General features: G+C 40.9%; 1 protein-coding gene across 2 annotated transcripts in view; it reads left to right on the top strand.

Annotated features, from left to right (window-relative positions):
* Positions 1 to 4,343: 4,343 nt before the first annotated feature.
* Positions 4,344 to 18,826, top strand: part of Secisbp2l (SECIS binding protein 2 like) — a 50,173-nt gene continuing 35,690 nt past the window's right edge. The window contains exons 1-4 of one of the 2 annotated variants that reach the window (XM_026787702.1): positions 4,344 to 4,492; positions 12,860 to 13,041; positions 14,725 to 15,049; positions 16,518 to 16,653. In XM_026787702.1, coding sequence (XP_026643503.1) covers positions 4,469 to 4,492; positions 12,860 to 13,041; positions 14,725 to 15,049; positions 16,518 to 16,653 — 667 coding nt within the window. In that variant the 5' untranslated portion in view covers positions 4,344 to 4,468. The remainder of the gene's footprint in view (positions 4,493 to 12,859; positions 13,042 to 14,724; positions 15,050 to 16,517; positions 16,654 to 18,826) is intronic. The other variant, XM_005364401.2, reaches the window with a different exon arrangement.

Below are 18,826 nucleotides of genomic sequence, written 5' to 3'. Positions count from 1 at the left end.
GTGTGTGTAGTGTGTATGTGTGGTGTGTGCGTTGTGTGTGTGTATGTGTGTGTGGTGTGTGTATGTGTGGTGTGTGTGTATGTGTGTGGTGTGTGTGTGTGTGTGTGTGTGTGTGTGTATGTGTGTGTGTCCAACAGCCTTGGAACTGGTTCTCCTGCTGCAGGTTCAGGCCTGGAACTCAAGTTCAGGCTTGGGAAATACCTTCTGCTTCGGAGCAGTTGCATCGGACTTAACATTTTTAACAGTGAAACTGTAAAGTAATAAACCAGTTCCTGAACAAACATCCAGATTGGCTTCCAGGTCTTTGAAGTACTAATTCTGATATTTAGGCCTTCAACTTTATGGCAAATACAAGTTTAGCAAGCTTTAAAAAAAATACTCTGAGAGTGTGAGTGTGTGAGCCAGTAAATTCTACTAGAGCACAAGCAGTATCTCATCTACTCTTGTATTCTTACCTTGTCCAGTGTCTCCCATATCATTAACTGGCATGCAAAAGAATTTGCTAACTAAGTCACCATGTACTGTTATATTCAAGAATAGTCCTTAGCTGCCAGGGGTTTCTACCCCAAAGCCAAGGACTTGTCTGCATGGCTCACCTCCAGGCTGTGGTGGTGGTAGTGGGGGGGGGGGCATGGATATGAAGACACAAGGAAATACGACTTTGGAGAGGCCTGCTACTTAGCTTCCACCTCCCCGCAGGAGAGAAGAGATGCTACTCCTAAGGTCCAGTCAACGGAGAGCAGTTTCAGGAAAATACAAGGACACTTGGACAGCATCTCCCAAAGACTGAGAGAATCCAGGGACTTTACCGAGATATCCAAGTTCCTAGGAAAGAGAGAAGATTTTTGTGGGCTCAGAAAACACTGTGGATAAAGCTTCATTTTGTACTAACTGTAGATCTGTGAGGTGTACCCACTTTCCCCAGAGAAAAAGTGTACTGAAGTCAGGCATTTGTTTTGATATCTACCAAAAAAAAAAAATAATTAATAAATAAATAAATAAATAAATAAATAAATAAATAAATAAATGTGGTTTAATGGCTAGTCAGAGGTAAAGCTTGATGGACAGCCATAGGATACGAAAGTAACAAAAATGCCCCAGAGTTTGGTGGGAGGGAGTTCTGCCCAAAGCTGCTTAAAGAGGGTTCCACCTCAAAAAGGCTGCCCGCCTGAGTCCCTCAGGCATCAGTTGAGAGGATCGATTGCCAAGAAGCTTATGACCTTCGTCTCTAAATACTTACTGAGCACTTGTAAGATCCTGGGCATTAGTATAGATGGTGAAGACACTGCGGTGTGTGAGGAAAACACTTGATAGAAATAGAGTTTTAAATTGAAGACAATGAGAGTGTTTTATATCTTTATAAAGATTCATTCACAATGGTGTATGCATTTGTTAAAACTAGATTTGGTTGCAACTTCATCTCTTTTGTTGTAAAATTTACATCTGATGACATGCACACATCTTTAAAATATGTTAGTTTAGTATTTTTAATTAAAACACCCTCTTCATACATTTTGGTCATGTTTTCCCCTCCCCTAACTCCTCCCCCACCCTTCCCACTTCCCTGCACATTCAACTTTATGTTCTCCATCTCTCCTTCAAAGAAAAAAAGAGACAAACACACACACCAAAACAAACCAACCAAGAAACAAACAAAAACCCACAAAAGAAAAATCAAAACAAATAAGCAAAAAAGACAAAAAAGACAAAAGAAAATGAAACAAAAAGCTCAAAAATATATCACTGAGTTTGTTTTGTGTTGGCATGCACCCCAGGCATGCAGAAATCTTAAATATGTTTTTACACTGCATTCTATTTCAAGGAGAAAACAAAAGCTATTAAGACATATCCCTTTAACTCTGGGTACCAAACTTACCATAAGTGTAACTGTAGCTGTAATTATCTCTTTCCTTTCCTTATCGCAGGGACTGTCTCTACTTCCATAGGAATCCAATTTCTTCCAGGGGTTTGTATATCCTGCAACCAACGAAACTCCTTGAAGGGCTTCTCTCTCTCTCTCTCTCTCTCTCTCTCTCTCTCTCTCTCTGTCTGTCTGTTTCTCTGTCTCTATCTCTCTCTCCTGTGTGTGTGAGGGCGTCTGTGCATGCGTTTGTGCATGCGTGTGTGTGTGTGTGTGTGCATGCGCATGTGTTTGTGTTGATGCCTTGCTAGGGGTTGAACCCAGGCCCTTGTGCATGCGAGGCATGCAGCCTACACAGAACTATATCCTTAGCAACCCACTCCCCCCTTTATTCTTTATTTTGAGCTAGACTATAAGTTCTAGGCTAGCCTTTGACTCACTATCTCGTCCAGGCAGCCCCAGAGCTTGCATTCTCCCTACTAAGCACCTAGAATAGCAACCTCTTCTCCATTACAGTGCTTGCTTGATCTTTAGAGAATTTGTTCTTTCAGAGCCTCTGGTTTCAGTCCCCATTCCTACTGGATTTCTTTGTCAATCCTTTGGAATTTTTTCCTTTGGAATCATTTGCTGTGTGTGTCTTGCCCTTTGCCCTCCCCATGTCTCGTTAACTGCTGTACCTCCAGTGATTAACACTGTACTTGGCACGCTGATTATGTTAACACTTGTGGCTAAATAAAATAACTCATTTGTATTACCTGTAAAATAGTTCTTTAGATTTCTTTGTTTTCTTCATAGATTTAATATTTTTTAATAGCCATAGTCATCCATTTTGGGATTCCATTAAATTAATATGACATGGTGATACTTCTTGTTTCTAGAATTCTTATAATTTATATAAATATTGGATTTAGGAGATTCTCAACCAGAGCAATTTCAGTCACAAAAATCACATAATGTGGAAAAATATTTGGAGATTCTGTATTTAAATTTCCTCTTACAGATCCCCTCTTACAGGGGGAAAGCCTCAAATACTATATAGTACGTTTCTGACTATTTACTGAGATGGGGGTGTCTTGCTGCTAAAGACCACCAGAAGGGACATGGTTCATTTCATCTCTCTGTAGGAATGGAGGATGAACATCTGCTAGCTTATGTAACAACCTTTTATAAATAGCTTCAGTTTGTGGAATAACCTTAAATTCCTTCTGCACTCACTGAATCCTGAACAGGAGTGTGTAATAGTCTCTAAACGGTCTAACATTACACGGCTTGTACATTTCTAGCACAAGTGTGTGTGCGATTTAAATGAAAGTGTGAATATGGCAGAGGAGTAAAACCAAATGCATGAAAGTCTCCATGCACAAGCAGAAATGTTTCTCCATCCTGCTGTGTGCATACTAGCCTTCATATGTCTTGTTGGCATAACACAGCCTTTTTAGGTTGGAAAAAGTACAGCATCCACACTAGCACACTTAGGCCCCAGCCCCTCCTTGGAGGCTTCAAGTCAAACCAGACTAAAAACTCAGACTAGCCAAAAAGGCAGTTTCCAGTCTTGACTCACATGAAGCGTGATGACAAAGCAAATTTCTTAGCCTTCTCTTCCAGACATTGATCCCTTCACCAGGGACCTAACAGGAGACAACCCTACACTCTTTCTTCACTGAAGTATATATAATTCAGCAGATTCACCATATCAAGACAGAACTCCTCTGGAGAGCTTGTGTGTGCTGGAGGCTGTGCCTAACTCCCCAGAGGGAATCTAACAGTAGCGTCCAGTTTCAAGGCTGGCTCCGTCTTTAAGAAGTTGATGATCTGAAGATTAAAGGAACAATCCATAAGCATTGGGGGAGGGCAGCAGACTAGATAGTCGCTTCTTGGATAGTTATGTAGATTCTGGGTACAAATAGGGTTTGAGGTGGGCAAAATCAACCTGGAATTGAGGCTAGACGTTGAGTCTGAACCTGAACAGTACATTAGTTAGTCATTATTTACGGAGCTTTAAAACAGGGTTTCTTTCCCGTGGTAACTCTGTGTATGCAATTTATGTGTGCACTTTTCTGAGGGCAAGATTGTTTTCATTCTTTTTTTTTTTTAAGAGTCCTGGCAGGATCACGTGACTTTCGTGCAGCTACAAGCTCTTCCAACATCCCGAGTCAGTTTTGGCTCCTGAAGAGACTCCGAGGTCCCAGCAAACTGAACAGAGTCGTCCCGGGTTCCAGGAGGCCCAACTCTCCTAGTGGAACAGTCCTGGGAGGAGTGCAACTCGAGGCTCCCAACTCGGCTGTGCCCCTGGCCTTGGTCGTCTTCCAGCCGCCCCCCGTCGGGGTTGCTCCCCAGCCGTCCCCGCCCCTGCGCACCTCCATTTCCTACTGCGCCTCCGCCCTTTCGGCCCTGCTCGGCTTCCGTCCCAGATGATCCCTCCCCGGGGCGGCCACCGCCTCCACCGCCGCGAGCTGGAGCCGCCTCCCGGGCCAGTGGCGTAGCCGAGTCGGCGTCCGGCCGGCTGTGCGGAGAGTACGGGACCCGGCGGGACCGAGCGGGGGCCATGGAGAAAGCGGCCCGCGGCTCCGCGCACACCGACTAGAGCCGGCGTCCGCCGCCGGCGCCATGGACCGTGCGCCGGCCGAGCAGGTACGCGAGTACCCGGGCTGCTCCCGGGCCTCCGGGCGGGCCAGGCCGTCTCGGTCGGAAGGCCCGGGGAGGTGGACCGGAGTCGGGCTGTGCTCAGCGGCGACTAGCGTTGCCCTTGCTACGGTCTGGAGTGTATTCCTTTTATGAAGAGACTACCGCGGCTCCCTCCGTGTTTTCCTAGCTAGTTATTCTGCAAATAATTACCCTTTTTAAATGGAGCAAGAGTTCATTTTTGAGTTCGTTTTCGTACTAGCACAGTAGTTCCGTTAATAGTCTCTTTAGTTCTTGATTGCATCGAATTCTTGCTGGTAAGTGCTGGGAGGAAGGGCTAGTGACAATGTGAAAAATAACTTAAAAAAATAGTGTCATGCTTCCTCCTCCCCTCAGTATCTTACAGCTTCTCTTAAAGAGACTTAATTTGATTCCGATTTCTGTTTACTGGCGAATCTCCTCTTCCCAAGCCTTGTTCAGCTAGTCACGTAGTTGAAGGGAGAAGAAACGCTAGTGACTTGCCTGTAAGTTCTGTAAATAGTTAATTAACTCGAATAAACGAGACGCCATCTCCCAAATTCCTGTATATGTTTGTGTGTGTAGTTAATGACAGTTTTGATTTTGAATCACACTCTTTTCAAACGAAAACACAGCTTTCTAGTTTTGTAGGCTTTGTCGATTCTGTTTTTTGAGACTTGCCCTATTGTCCATCCTATCCCAGATCTCCTAGGGGCGATCTTCCTGCCTCAGCACTTTCCCCAGGGCCTTGCCACACGAACTTGAATTTAAAAAGGAAAGACAAGCTTCGTGAGAATACAAGTCTGTGTTTATTAAGGAGCGCACAGTATCAGGAAAATTGGTGCCGGGCTTCTTGGTAAATACACAGAAGTATTCTGTTACAGCTTATTGTAAATTTAATCAAGGCATTATTTTTGAAAGTAATTCCTAAAAAAATCAGAGATTTCAAACTTGGACAAAAGGAAAGGAAATTTCCTTGCATGTGGGTCTCTGATGAAAGGGTGGACATTCTGATCCTTCGTGGACACTCAAGAGCCAGTAATACATATGTATGCTCACCACCCCTTTCATCTTGAGGAAATGTAATTACCTATTTCGATGGTAACATTTAGCATAGCTCTTGACATGTGATTATCCCGAGAGCAAGTGCACTGGCTGTTTAGAGAGCATCCTCCTCTGTCATCCCACAAAAACACCATCCACTAAACCTCTGAAAATCCAAGAGCTGGAAGAAAGCCGTGCAAAATTCTTTCCTCTCGAAAGCCTTTTTTCCCCTCTACCTCTTGCCTCAGCCTAGCCTGTAGTGAGAACTACTGAAGAGCATTTAGATGGGGAAAAAGAAGCATTAGTGTCAAATTCCCATCACCCTCCAAATGTTTTGGTTTTTTTCTTTTTTTTCTTTTATTTATTTTTTTTTGGTTTATTTTTTTTGGTTTTTTCTTTTAAAACCATTGTGGTTTATATTCAGAATTTCTGAAAACGCCTACAGCGTTAGTACTTAGAAGTTTACGTAAGTTAGTTTTTGTTTTTATTGTTTAATTGTACTCAGTAATAGACATGTTGCATTTCAAGTTAACCTAATTAATAAATCCTTGGAGGATTGCACAAGGGTAACTTAAATCTAAACACTTGTGTCTGAAGGCATTCATGCCATAGACTTTTAAAATTGCCGTTTGCACAAGCTCATTTTGTGAAAAGGTAAGCCTTGTTTGTATATGTTCTAAGAAGTAAGCCATTGGTAATTAGTGCTAGATGTTTCGTCCTAATTGTAATAACAACTGAAGTCATCTTACAACCGGAAGAGCCTCTCAGGAGTATTCTCTCTTAAGTCAAAACAAGTAGCTCGATTTTAACTGCCAGAGTTAGCTGTTACAAGAGCAGTTATACTTGGCACGGTGCATTTTTGTGTGTGTGTGTGTGTGTCTATGTATGCGTTGGGGGGTTGGGGAAGTAAATTGCATAGTGTGCATATAGAGGTCAGAGGTCAGGGTTGGTCAGATAATCTCCCTCAGTTGCTCTTCACCTTACTTTCTGTGACGTGTCTTCCTAAACCCAGAGCTCACTGTTGCAGCTAGACTGGCTGCTCAGCAAGCCCAAGGATCCTCCTGTGTTTGCCGGTCAGCACTGGGATCACAGGTTCCTGTCTGCACTAGGTTTTCCCTGAGTCTGGGGATCTAAACTCAAGTCCTCATTCTCTCACTACAAGCAGTTTAGGGACCAGGCCATCTCCATGGCCTCTTTTATAATAATAATAATAATAATAATAATAATAATAATAATAATAATAATAATAATAATAATAATAATGTAAATCTTGTGTAAAGGGATGTGAAAAATAAATCATGGGATTCATTTGTTTATAAAGATTCAGTGTCTATTTTTAGGAAATCTAGGAATGTTTTGGAACTTTTAAATAAATAGCGAGCATAAGAGTGACAGGACACTTGAAGTTGCAGACGGTCTTGTATTGTCTCAGTACTCTAGTCATCTTTAGTACATTAGTACAGTCTTCTAAAAGGATCTATAAAAATCCCTGCTTATTCGCCTCTCTCACGCCTAAAACAAATGCCGTGAATTTGTGTAGTTCTGTCACAGATAAGAATATAAACCCGGGCTGGTGAGACGGCTCAGTTGGTAAGAGCACTTGCCACCAAGTCTGATGACCTAGGACCCACAGAGAAAGGAAGGAACTAGTTCCTGAAAGCTGTCCTTCCCACACCCCGTATACACACATGAACATAATATAATAAAAGTATACAGTTGTTTTAAGTGTTGAACTAATACCAGCACTCCAAACTAAATGTGTAATTGGTTTTCCACACCTGCAGGCTCCAGAAATAGTTCAGGGGAAAAGCTGAATCTGTACTAAACATGGACAGGCTTGAGTGCTTGTTGTAAGAGATAGTACTTACACAGCCCTAGACGCTGGTAGTTGTAAGTAGTAGAGAGACGGGAAAGAATACACTGGAGGGCAGGAGTGGCCTGTGGAAATACCACTCCCCCTCCAGTAGCTGAGCATCCATGCCAGGTCTGTAGTGAAGGTCAGGTAACCTGTCCTGGCACTGAGGGACAACTGTATTTTATGTGTTCCTATAAAACCTTTATTATCTAGCCCCACAACTGACGTTTTTATGGGAAGTTCACAAATATACTGTGTGTGTGTGCGCGCTTGCATGTGTACACACAAACATGCACACACGTGCATATTTTTGACTTTTTTTTTGACACAGGGTTTCTCTGTGTATCTTTGGCTGTCCTGAAACTCACTCTGTAGATCAGGCTGGCCTTGAACTCACTGAGATCCTCCCAAGTGCTAGGATTAAAGGCAAGTGCCACCACTGCCAAGCTAAATAATACTCTTAGGGAGTGTGTTCATTTAGAGAAAACATTTGGAAATTTAAAAAGGTATTTTCAAGTCTTTATGTCAAAATCTGAAAAAAAAACCCCAGCGGAATGACATGTCATTAGAAAAATATTAACTAAATATCAAAGGTCAAAGACAAAAACTAGAACACTAGGCTGTTAGGAAAGTATAACCACATATCACAGGTGGAACCTGTGAAGTACGACTGAAGTGCTTTGAGACAGATGTGCAGTCTTGAATTCTCCATGTGTTACAAAGTTTAAAAGGAAAATAAAATTATCCACCCAAGGCAAGACATGGGGGGAGAAACTTTAAGTAAAGCAAGAAAGAAAATAATGTAAAAGCAGGAGCTAATAAATTAGATATATGAAAATTAATATTACATGTAAAATGGTGACTGCAGGTTTTCCTAGTCCCGTGGAAGAGTGTGGGTCAGGAGGCGAGTGGTCACTCTGTAAGCCCCTGCTGTTTTCCTCTGTGTGCTCCGGAGTCTCGAGCACTGACGGCTGCAGTTTGTCTTGGCCAGCAGGTGTCTGCTTCATTCATGTCCCCTGGAAGGCACTTATTTTATCTGTACGGGGGTGTGAGAAGCACCTTAATGTCGAATGCATCTCACCTTAACTTAGAATATGGAGGCTTCCTCCGTCCCTTCTGGGGGTGTGCGGCACACACTCCGAAGTTTCACTGTGGGAAATGTCTCATTATGTTCTCTTCAGTTTTGATTTTAGGTGGGTGTCACTTTTCTGTTGCTTAATCTGGGAGATTATTTGCATTCTCCTGGAGCTTCTCTGAGGAGTTCAGAATGCATTCTCTGCTACGATGTGCTTTTGAGCGCTCTGTGCCTATGTCCTGCTCATCTTGGGGCGATGGCTTCCAGAGCTTGTGCCGGTGTGGTGATCATCTAGACTCTAATCCCAGAGTGGTCACCAATGAGCTCTCTTAAGGAGACTTTACCCTTTTATGTTATGATAACATCTTTGCTTTTCTAGATTATTTGTATAAATGTCATTATTGGCATTTGCTTTAATATGTACAAAATTCAAAATGAGTGAAATGCATAAGTATTTTCACAGACAGAATTTGTCAGATTTTTCATTAATTTAGGAAATTGTGAAATATCTTATGAAAGATCTTTTTGCTACTGAGTTGGGTTTTTGAAGCAGACAGTAACACAGCAGTGGTTATAGTGTACTGTTACTTTATGTTTTTTATGTATATGATTATTTTATTTATATGATTGTTTTGGCTGCATGCGTGTGTGTGCACATGCCAATGCCTGCTTCTTGTGGGGACCAGAAGAGGGCATTGGATCCCTCAGAGCTGGAGTTAGGCAAGCATCCATGTAGGTGCTGAGAATCCAGTCTGGGTCTTCTAGAAGAGCAGTCAATGGTCTTTAACTGCAGAGCCATCTCTCCAGCCATATTTACATTTTCTGTACAGTAAGGTACTAGTTCCTGTCTATAAAATTTGGTTTCTCAAAGTACAGATTATGAGGGGCTGGAGAGATGGCTCAGTGGTTAAGAGCTCAGAGGTCTTGTTAGAACCCACATAGGTTGCGCCCAGCTACCTATAACTCCAGCGGCACAGGACTCTAGCCGCACGTACCCTCTTACTTCACTTACCACACATAACCGCATATAGTCGCGCATACATATAATTAAAAATGAAAGAACCCTTTAAGATATGACTGTACAGATATATAGATCATGAGCTAGACATGGTGGTGCATACCTAGGAGACAGTGAGTCAGGAGGGTCATGAGTTCAGACTAGCCTAGAAATAGTGAGACATTTTAAACAATGGCAATAAAAATTAGTGAATAAAACATGGAAATTCAAACTGAGGAATAGTGTTATATAAAGAAATTAGTCTAATTTTTCTAATATTTGATTACTAATACTAAAAATTGATAAGATTTATATTTTGACATTTCAATTTTAAAGGATTATTTGCACTCAGCACTGCTTTGGGGGCTGTTGTTTAGATGGATGGACAATAATTGAAGGCTTCAATGTCACAGTGAGCAACTTCAGAGAAGATATAAAGTTGAAACTGTAGGGAAAGCTTGTCCGTCTGTTCCTTCTGGTGACATCTTCTGCCCATGCAGCTGTTGACCACAGTGGCTTCTCTCTCTCACTTTGCTAAAAACAAAGGATCATTTCAATGTTTGTGAATTTTATTGTTGAACTTTGGTATTTAGAATTGCACTTAGAGTAGAAACCAGTACAAGCCTTAATCTTCAAGGATGCATTCATGCGCATGTGTGCCTGTGTGTGTGTGCACATGTGTGTGCCTGTGTGTACACATCAGCTTAAGTAGTCACACATTCTGAACAAGTTACCTAGGGCTGTAACACATGTTTATGTAAAATACAAATTAAGCCGTGTAGAGAAGTTGTTGTAACTTTTGATCTGTACAAGAATTTGAATTTGTTGCCAAAGTCGTAGATTAGGTTGTTTTGATTTTGATCAGGTTTTATTTGGGGGAACACAGGAGAAGAGTCAAGAAAAGTGTTATTTAAAAACTGTTAATAAAGCCGGGCGGTGGTAGTGCACGCCTTTAATCCCAGCACTCGGGAGGCAGAGGCAGGCGGATCTCTGTGAGTTCGAGACCAGCCTGGTCTACAAGAGCTAGTTCCAGGACAGGCTCCAAAACCACAGAGAAACCCTGTCTCGAAACCCCCCCCCCAAAAAAAAAAAAAAAAAAAAACTGTTAGTAGTTAATTACTGTGACTCTTTTTTTCATTGTATTCATATTCTTTACCTTATAAAAAACTAAAAGGTATTAGTCTAGATCTTATAGTTCTTCAGAGTTCTTCTGTGTTCAGAAGGACTCTGATTTATAAAAAAATCTTATAAATTACATTTTAGTGTAATTAAACTAGTATTTTCCCCGCTTTTGCGCATGTACATAAACTATATAAAACAAATTTTTATTATCTGCATTGTTGAAAGTCAGCCTCTTTTTCCAATTAATCATTTATTGGTATATTGTATATCAGTTTTCAGTTCTAATGAGTGGCAGAGTGAGAATTGCCATCTCCCTAACACTTGAAGGTGTTTTGCCAGAGTTGTATTTCAGGAAACCATCCGTAGTTCACAAGTAGGTGTTCTCGCCCCTTCAGCTTTGGCTGATGAATAGTGTGAATGTCGAGACCACAGTTCAGTGGGCAGGGAGGGGACGGAGTTACTAGACTGTGCTGTGCTGATCTGTCTCCTTCCTCTGGTAACAAGCATTTCTCATGTATACCCTGGACTGTTGGTGGAGCATTCGGCTTTTCTGAGTAAAAGCTGGCCATTAAATTTTATCTTTTCATTTTCATGCATTTTTATTACTTTTGTAAGAAAATAGACCTGTGTTTTTATGGGAACTTTTATTAAATATCACCTTAATGACCTTAGTAGAAAAATGTCCTGGTTAGGACTACTTTGGTTTGCTTTTTGTTTGTTTGTTTTGTTTTTTTTTCTTTTCTTTTTTGAGACATGATTTTTCTGTGTAGCCTTGGCTGTCCTGGAACTCATTCTGTAGACTAGGGTGACCTCTGACTCACAGAGATCCACCTACATCTGCCTCCCAAGTGCTGGGATTAAAGGTGTGCGCCACCATCGCCAGCTAGGACTTGTTTTTTTAAAGTAATTGTTTTCAGTGGTTGAAATGTTGACTTGCATTTCACCAACTTTGTTTTAATAAAAAGATATTAAGTACTTTTTATTATAAATTTACATGGTTAACATTCTGCTTTTGAAGACTGTATTGTAGATTGTTTTGAGGCGCAGTCTCTAGCTCAGGTTGGCAGAGAATGAACTATGTAGTGGAGGACTGATGACTTTGAACTTGAGATCTTCCTGACTTTCTGCCTCTCAAGTGCTGGGGTCCAAACGTGCACCACCATGTGGAATTGAACCCAGGGTTTTGTGCATGCTAGGCAAGTACTCTACTAATTGGGTTAGAACCCCGGTTGTTCCCCGCCCCCTTTCTGGGAGATAGGGTCTTGTTATACCCAGCTGACTTAGACTCCCTGTTAGACCAGGCTGGTCTCAGGCTCTTGGCAGTCCTCCTGGTTCAGCCTTCTGAGGGCTAGGATTACAGGAATGAGCCACTGTGCCACCTTCTATAGATATTTTCATGTTTCAGAAACTTAAATTTGTTAAATATAATGTGCAGAAAATTACTAAAATCAACATACAATTTGATAACATGTTGGACATCTTGTAGGTTCCTCTAAGACACAGACAGAACTTCCCAGGCACCCCAAGCTTCCCAGGTGCCTCTCTCCAGTTGTAGCCCCCCCACCCTTTCCTAAGAGCGTGTTCCTGCCCTAATAGTTACAGAGCTCATTTTCTTAATATTTTTTCATGTGGATATTTTCTCCAAGGGTAGTTTTTATATGGCTTTTAATTTTCTGGAACTGTATCATAAGAAAGATACTGACGGAAGTCTGTGTTAGGGTCACATTAGCGTTTGGGTATCTACTGGGAGAAGTTTCTCTTACTTTTTTCCCTTTTTATTTAACTATGGAACATAAATTTCTCCTTATGTTTTTGACTCATCTTAGACATTTCATTGTAATTTAATGATACAAAACTTAATTTCCTGCAATGAACAGAAATAGACTAGTTTTTCAGTTACTCAAAGAAATGTAATTGTTGTCAGAGCTTGTGCCGAATGACTTTTCCCTCTCACAAAATTAGCAGAAAATACCATTGTGTTTAAGGAGCTGGATTTTTTACTACTACTGTACTTTTCGATCTGAGGTGTGACTTCCTTAGAGTTTTGATTATTTTAGCAGCTTGATTGCATAAGAAATGATTTCACTACAATATTGTGACTTGTGCTAACTCCTTTGTTGTTTTCCTGGGTATTCACTTACTTGAAGTCGACACTGCCATTCATTCTGTGTGTGCTGTGAGGACTGTTGGTGGAGACTCTTTGTACGCACCAAGCTTGTGTTGATTGTTCATGTGTAACCCATGCACTCTGTGTTCTCTTTGAAGAATGTCAAGCTTTCCGCTGAAGTAGAGCCATTTATTCCCCAGAAGAAAAATCTGGATGCATTTGTGCTCCCTATGGCTCTCCCAAATGATAATGGAAGTGTTTCTTCTGGTGTTGAGCCAACGCCAATCCCCAGTTATCTGATTACCTGTTACCCATTTGTCCAGGAAAACCAGTCCAATAGGTAATTGCATTATTCTTTTCTTTATTGGTGGGGATATAGAACTTAGCAAAGTACACTAATCTTTTTCTTTTGTAATTTTCAAACTTCAATCGTTTATTTGTATCTTTTCAGAGTAAGGAAAATATGCAGAAATTTGAAAGCTGTCAACATGTATTATTTTCTTATTCTTTCTAAGAGGAAATGCATTTTTCTGAGCGTGCCATTGAAATATATTCCTGTATAGTGACCTGTATATTCCCTGTATAGGGAAATGTGAAATATAAGAAATCTTTTTTTGAGATTAGATGCTTAATCTCATAACTGCCAGACAATGTCTGGCCCATGAAGACAATATTAGGGACAGGTGTTGGGGTGCTATGATTGAGTGTGCGCTTCTGCTGATTTCCCTAATCTAGCAAAGTCCTGGTAGCATCTAGGGTGGGACCTGTGATAGTTGTAGTATGCTTGCTGATTCTTCCAGACATCTAATGGTGCCCTCGTTGCTATAGTTCATTGTATTGACAAATAGATGTACTTTCAGCTTGTTTCAAGTTATGTCACATACAGGAAATGCTATTTCTCAGCACTGTGGGAGAAATGGACGAGGCAGTGATGGCTCTACAGCTCTGTGCAGCCATCTGTGGGCTGAAGTAACGAGTATCTGCACATCTGTAGCCCATTGTGGCACACTATCGTACCAGGGCACAGTCTTTGTGAAATTCTGGGTGTGTGGTTTATGAGGTCAGCAGACTCCCTTGGGAAATAGTAATGCCCCAGTGAAGGTTCTGAGTTTCTTACTACACACTTTTCAAAGTTAGGCAAACAGTAGGAGCTAAGAATCCTTCTCAGATGAACTTAGATTTCACTGAGAATCTTTGAGTCAGTTGTGTGTGGTGTCACAGACGTGTAGTTGAGGCAGGAGGATCATGAATTCAAGGTCATTTTTGAAGTCAAGGGTAGCCTAGGCGTCCTGAGAACCCTTTTTGTTGTCGTTGTTATGATCATGCTGTCAGATAATGTAGAACATTTTTATAAACTAAACTTAATAATACTAGTTCTTTCTGTAGCAAAATAGCCATGTGCAGTATGAGAAATTTAATTTGCCTTAATGTGAGGTAGTCATTAAGAATTCATGAGCAAGCCATCCTTCAGATTATCCTTTAAGTAGTTTTAGGATTTTGGTAGTCAGCCTTTTCTTCCGTTTTGCTTTGTCATTGCAAAGGTGAGGAAAAGGACCCCTTATTCCCTAACAGCAATTGTTGGAGAGAGGGCTTCTAAGACAAGACAGCATCTTGTGGGTGCTTTGTAGGAACTGAGTATCAGTAAGGTCTTCTTCCTGACTTCCTTGGACATGGTCCTTAAGTTGCCAAGGAGAGTAGCCTGGACGAGACCTGAATTGGCTTAATGATTAGGGGAAGAGGATGGCTGTGTTGCAGATGCAGAAGCTAGGGGTTTGAGAGGTTTGTAAGTAGTAAAGGATGTGGAATTTGGTAAGCTCTCAGGCTAGATCCCTTTATACTATCACGTCCGTTGTTATAAGTGCAGGGCATCTCTTAAAACGGCAGAGACACATGATGGCATTAGTTTTGCCTTTTCCCCTAGAATTATTGTGAAGGCACCGTTCTGTATGTCTTTATTGTTTGTTCTGCTTTTATATTACTCTTGTACTTGTCAACAGATTTTTTTTTCTGTTTGGTTTTACAGACAGTTTCCTTTATATAACAACGATATACGATGGCAGCAGCCCAGCCCGAGCCCTACAGGTCCCTACCTTGCCTACCCCATTATATCTGCTCAGCCACCTGTGTCCACAGAGTATACCTATTACCAGCTGATGCCAGCACCCTGTGCCCAAGTTATGGGCTTCTATCACCCTTTTCCTGCACCTTACTCCAGTACCTTCCAGGCTGCAAACACTGTCAATGCTATAACCACAGAATGCACCGAGCGTCCAAACCAGCTGGGACAGGCCTTCTCTTTGTCCAGTCATCGGAGCCGCAATGGTAACAGAGGGCCAGCAGTGTCAAAAGTGAGTGCCGCTTTCTTTGTGTGTAGTTTTTAAATATGATGTGTTGTTAATACTAGTATAGATAATTTACTACTTGTATCTGCTGGTCTTTAATGCTTAATTTGGTACAATAATCATCACTAGTAGAAAGTGTTAAAGGCATATTATTTAAAAAAAATATTTTTTCTGTGATATTTATTACCCCTCACCCTTGATTGGTAATGTAAAGTCACCTTTATGATCATTCATAGAGTTTTACATAAACACAATACACAATTATTGCTAAATTATTTTTAATTTTGTTCTAAAACTGCACAGTGATGATGCCAACATTAAATGGATCATGTGGTTGAATGTTAATGTGCCTCAAGCTGTTTCAGTCTTCTGAAATCAGCAGGAGAGAGGGAAAGATTGGTGTTAGTGTTTCCTCAGATCCCTCAACCTCAGTGTCTGTATTCTGAGTCATTAGCAGGAATAGCACTTTGTCATGTGGGAGAGTAAGAAACAAGTAAGTGGTGAAGCCTCTGTTCACGGCCTCGTTTGACTTAAGCTGTAAGTATTTATTGAAGATGTAGCGCAGGGCTCCCTGGTTTATCCCAGGCTGCTTTTCTACTAAGGGCTTTTTCTTTGAAGCTATAGGAAACGCCTGTTTATAGGCGACACTGTTGAGCTCGTGGAGGACGTTTCTCTGCTTTACTATAATGGAGAAGTATCAGTTTCCCGACTCCATTAGCTATCTTCTTAGTAAGAAAGTCTTCACTGCCTTTTGGCATGTTTTTTAAAAATTAAAAACAAATAAGCAGCTGAGATTACTTTGAAGAGATTTTTGCCTTGGTTCATGGAAATATAGTGGGTCAAGAGAACTCTTTCAGGGAGTGAAAGGAAATAGATATAAAAAACAAGATCATAGTAAAGCTTGTAGCTTCTAGATGTTCAACGGATGGGACTTCTCAGAATGCCTGCCCAGCAGTTCAATTCAGGAAGTTGAAGTTAAATTCTTAGCTCTGCTGTGTAAGGAATTGCTATTGAGGAATAATTATTCTTGTTTTTAAAATTTTAAAGAAATAATCAGCTTTTTAATAATTTCTGTTTGGACTCCAGAGTAGAAATGTTTCACTCATCTTTGTTATGAGTCTAAATTTAGTGACAGGGTAACTTTTCATGCTTTTATTATCCTTTAAGATAAAAATGTCTAGCCTTTCATATGGCATTATTAAAATCTTGTTAATTGTTAACAACTTAAAAAATAAAAATGAAAGTAAAAGCTAAAATTACCTCATTTTACTAATCATAGTGTTAATGGTTGTCTAAAAATATGTGTAAAATGTGCTTATGGTACATTGTTTAGCCTGTGGTACTTCTTAGTGAATAATTCCACAAAATCAGCTCAGAACCCCTGATTTATGGTATGTGTTGAGGTCTTTGTGTAGTGGATATAATGTGTAATTTGTGTTTATTATATTTATTGGTTTTATTTTTTTAAACTTAGCCACAGCTTTTACAGCAACATATAAAAAACAAAAGACCACAGGTGAAGAATGTGGCTACTCAGAAAGAAACAAGCTCAGCAGGTCCTGATAGCCGATCAAAAATTGTGCTTCTGGTAGATGCTTCCCAGCAGACTGGTAAGGAGTGGTCTGTTTGTTTATTTACTTGTTTATTCTTGCACATGCGGGTAGATGTTTGTGTGCTGACTCCAAGTTGATGCTTAGTGTCCCCATTACTCGCCTTTCCTCTCTACATCCTCTGGCTGAACCTGGACCTGGCTGTCTTGGCTAGTCTGTCTAGCTAGCTTGTGTTAGGGATTCTGTCTCTGCCTGTGAACTCAAGACCAGCTCAGCTATATACTGAGAGACTGTCTCAAAGAATATTGTAAGGACTGGGGAGATGGCTCAGTGCTTAAGAAAACTTACTGCTCTTACAGAGGAATTCCCAGCAGCCATGCCAGGTGCCTTACAACTGCCTGTAAATCCAGCTCCAGAGTCTGGTACCTCTGGTCTCCATGAGCGCCTGCACTTAGAGGCACATTACTCTCCCACACTAAATATAAAAATGAATTTTAAAAAATTTGTAAATGTCATAATGAAACTCGTTATTACATATAAGTGATATGTGTTCATAGAAGGTTTTAAAAAGATTTTTGAAATCCCCCAGACAAGGTCTGGATTGACGTAGGTAAGGCAGCTTGTTGCTTTCTGTTATTCAAGTTTTTCTGTTGGATATTTAGTTGTATGACCTTTTATATGTGCTTAGGTTCTTCAGGAGCAAAAAGGGGATCTGGGAATTAGTTAAAAGCCATCTGTTGATCGTCCAATGCTGTGTGGTTTGTAAGGCTTAAAGCAGTGTGTTTGATACACTGCCCTGCTTGGAGTAGTTATGGGGAAAGTCATGTGTTCCCAATCTGTTCCTCCTCACCAGGACTCATTTCTGCATCCTTTTGTAAACCTTAGCAAGGTTTTTAAAAGTACTGTATGGGCCAGGCTTGGTAGCACACACTGTTTTGTTTTTGAGGCAGGTTTTCTCTGTGTAGCCCTGCTAACCTGAAACTCACTCTGTAGGCCAGGCTCGCATCAAACTCAAAGATCCGTCTGTCTTTGCCTCCCAAGAACTGTTTTTAAAGGAGAGTGCCATCATGCCTGTTTTTCTTTTCTCTTTCTTTTCCTTTTTTTCTTTTGTTTTTTAGTGGTGGTGGGGGACACACAGTTTTAATCCTAGCACAAGGAGGCAGAGGCAGGCAGGTCGCTGAGTGTGAGCTTAACCTGGTCACAGAGTGAATTCTAGGACAGCTGTCATCAAAAGGACAGCTTCCTGAAACATAAGAATTGGGAGTCATGATTTAAATAGATTGTATATGCTATAAGCATTTTCTTTTTTTAATTTTATGTATATGAGTGACCCGTCTTCATGCATACCAGAAGAGGAAATCAGATCCCATTACAGATGGTTTGAGTCACCATGTGATTGCTGGGAATTGAACTCAGGACTTCTGGAAGAACAACCAGTGCTCTTAACAGCTGAGCCATTTCTCTAGCCCCGCTATCAACATTTTCATTCCTTAGTTTGTTTTTAACTTCTGAGGATTACCTGGCAGCAATAAGAAATAAAAATTACTTAGTTTTGTAGAAGTAGATCTTTCCACTTGTAGCAAATTTTTACTTATTGTTTGTAATAAGGTGGCTAGAATCCAAAAAGGGAGCTGCAAGGTGGCTCAGCAAGTGAAGGGTTTTGTTGTCACACTGAACAGCTTGAGTTCGAGTCCCCGAACCTACATAGTGATGAAGAGATCCAGCTTCCACAAGTTGTCCTCAGCCCCGCACTCAGGCCCACACACATACACACATAAAATACATAGATGAAGTATAAAAACACAGTTGTCTGGATACTAGATAACAGGCAAAGGTCAGCTATGTTCCTGTGTGTCACAAACAAGCAGGTTAAGGTTTACAGCAGCAACAGCAATTTGGAGTTTCTGAAGTCCAGGAGTTTTTCTACTCAAGCTTAGGGGTACATGAGGGGACCCTGAGATTGTTGTGTAAGACCTTAGAAAACTTGATTATCAAACACTGGCGGCCCCATAGTTAGTCTGCAGTTCAGTTGCAATTAAAATCTCAGTAGGAATTTTTGGGGAACTCAGCAAAGTATTCTAAAACAAAATCTGGAAAGGGTTCTCTGCATTAAAGCTTAGAATTAGCTATAATGCTCTTGTTTTGGTCCCTTTTTCTTGTTTTTTTCAAGACAGGGTTTATCTGCAGCTTTGGAGCCTGTCCTGGAACTAGCTCTTGTAGACCAGGCTGGCCT

This window comes from Microtus ochrogaster, assembly GCF_000317375.1.
Source record: "Microtus ochrogaster isolate Prairie Vole_2 chromosome 14 unlocalized genomic scaffold, MicOch1.0 chr14_random_1, whole genome shotgun sequence".
In the NCBI taxonomy this organism is placed as follows: Eukaryota; Metazoa; Chordata; class Mammalia; order Rodentia; family Cricetidae; genus Microtus; species Microtus ochrogaster.
Note: the sequence above shows the minus strand (reverse complement) of the source record. Positions and strands in the feature narration are given on the sequence as shown.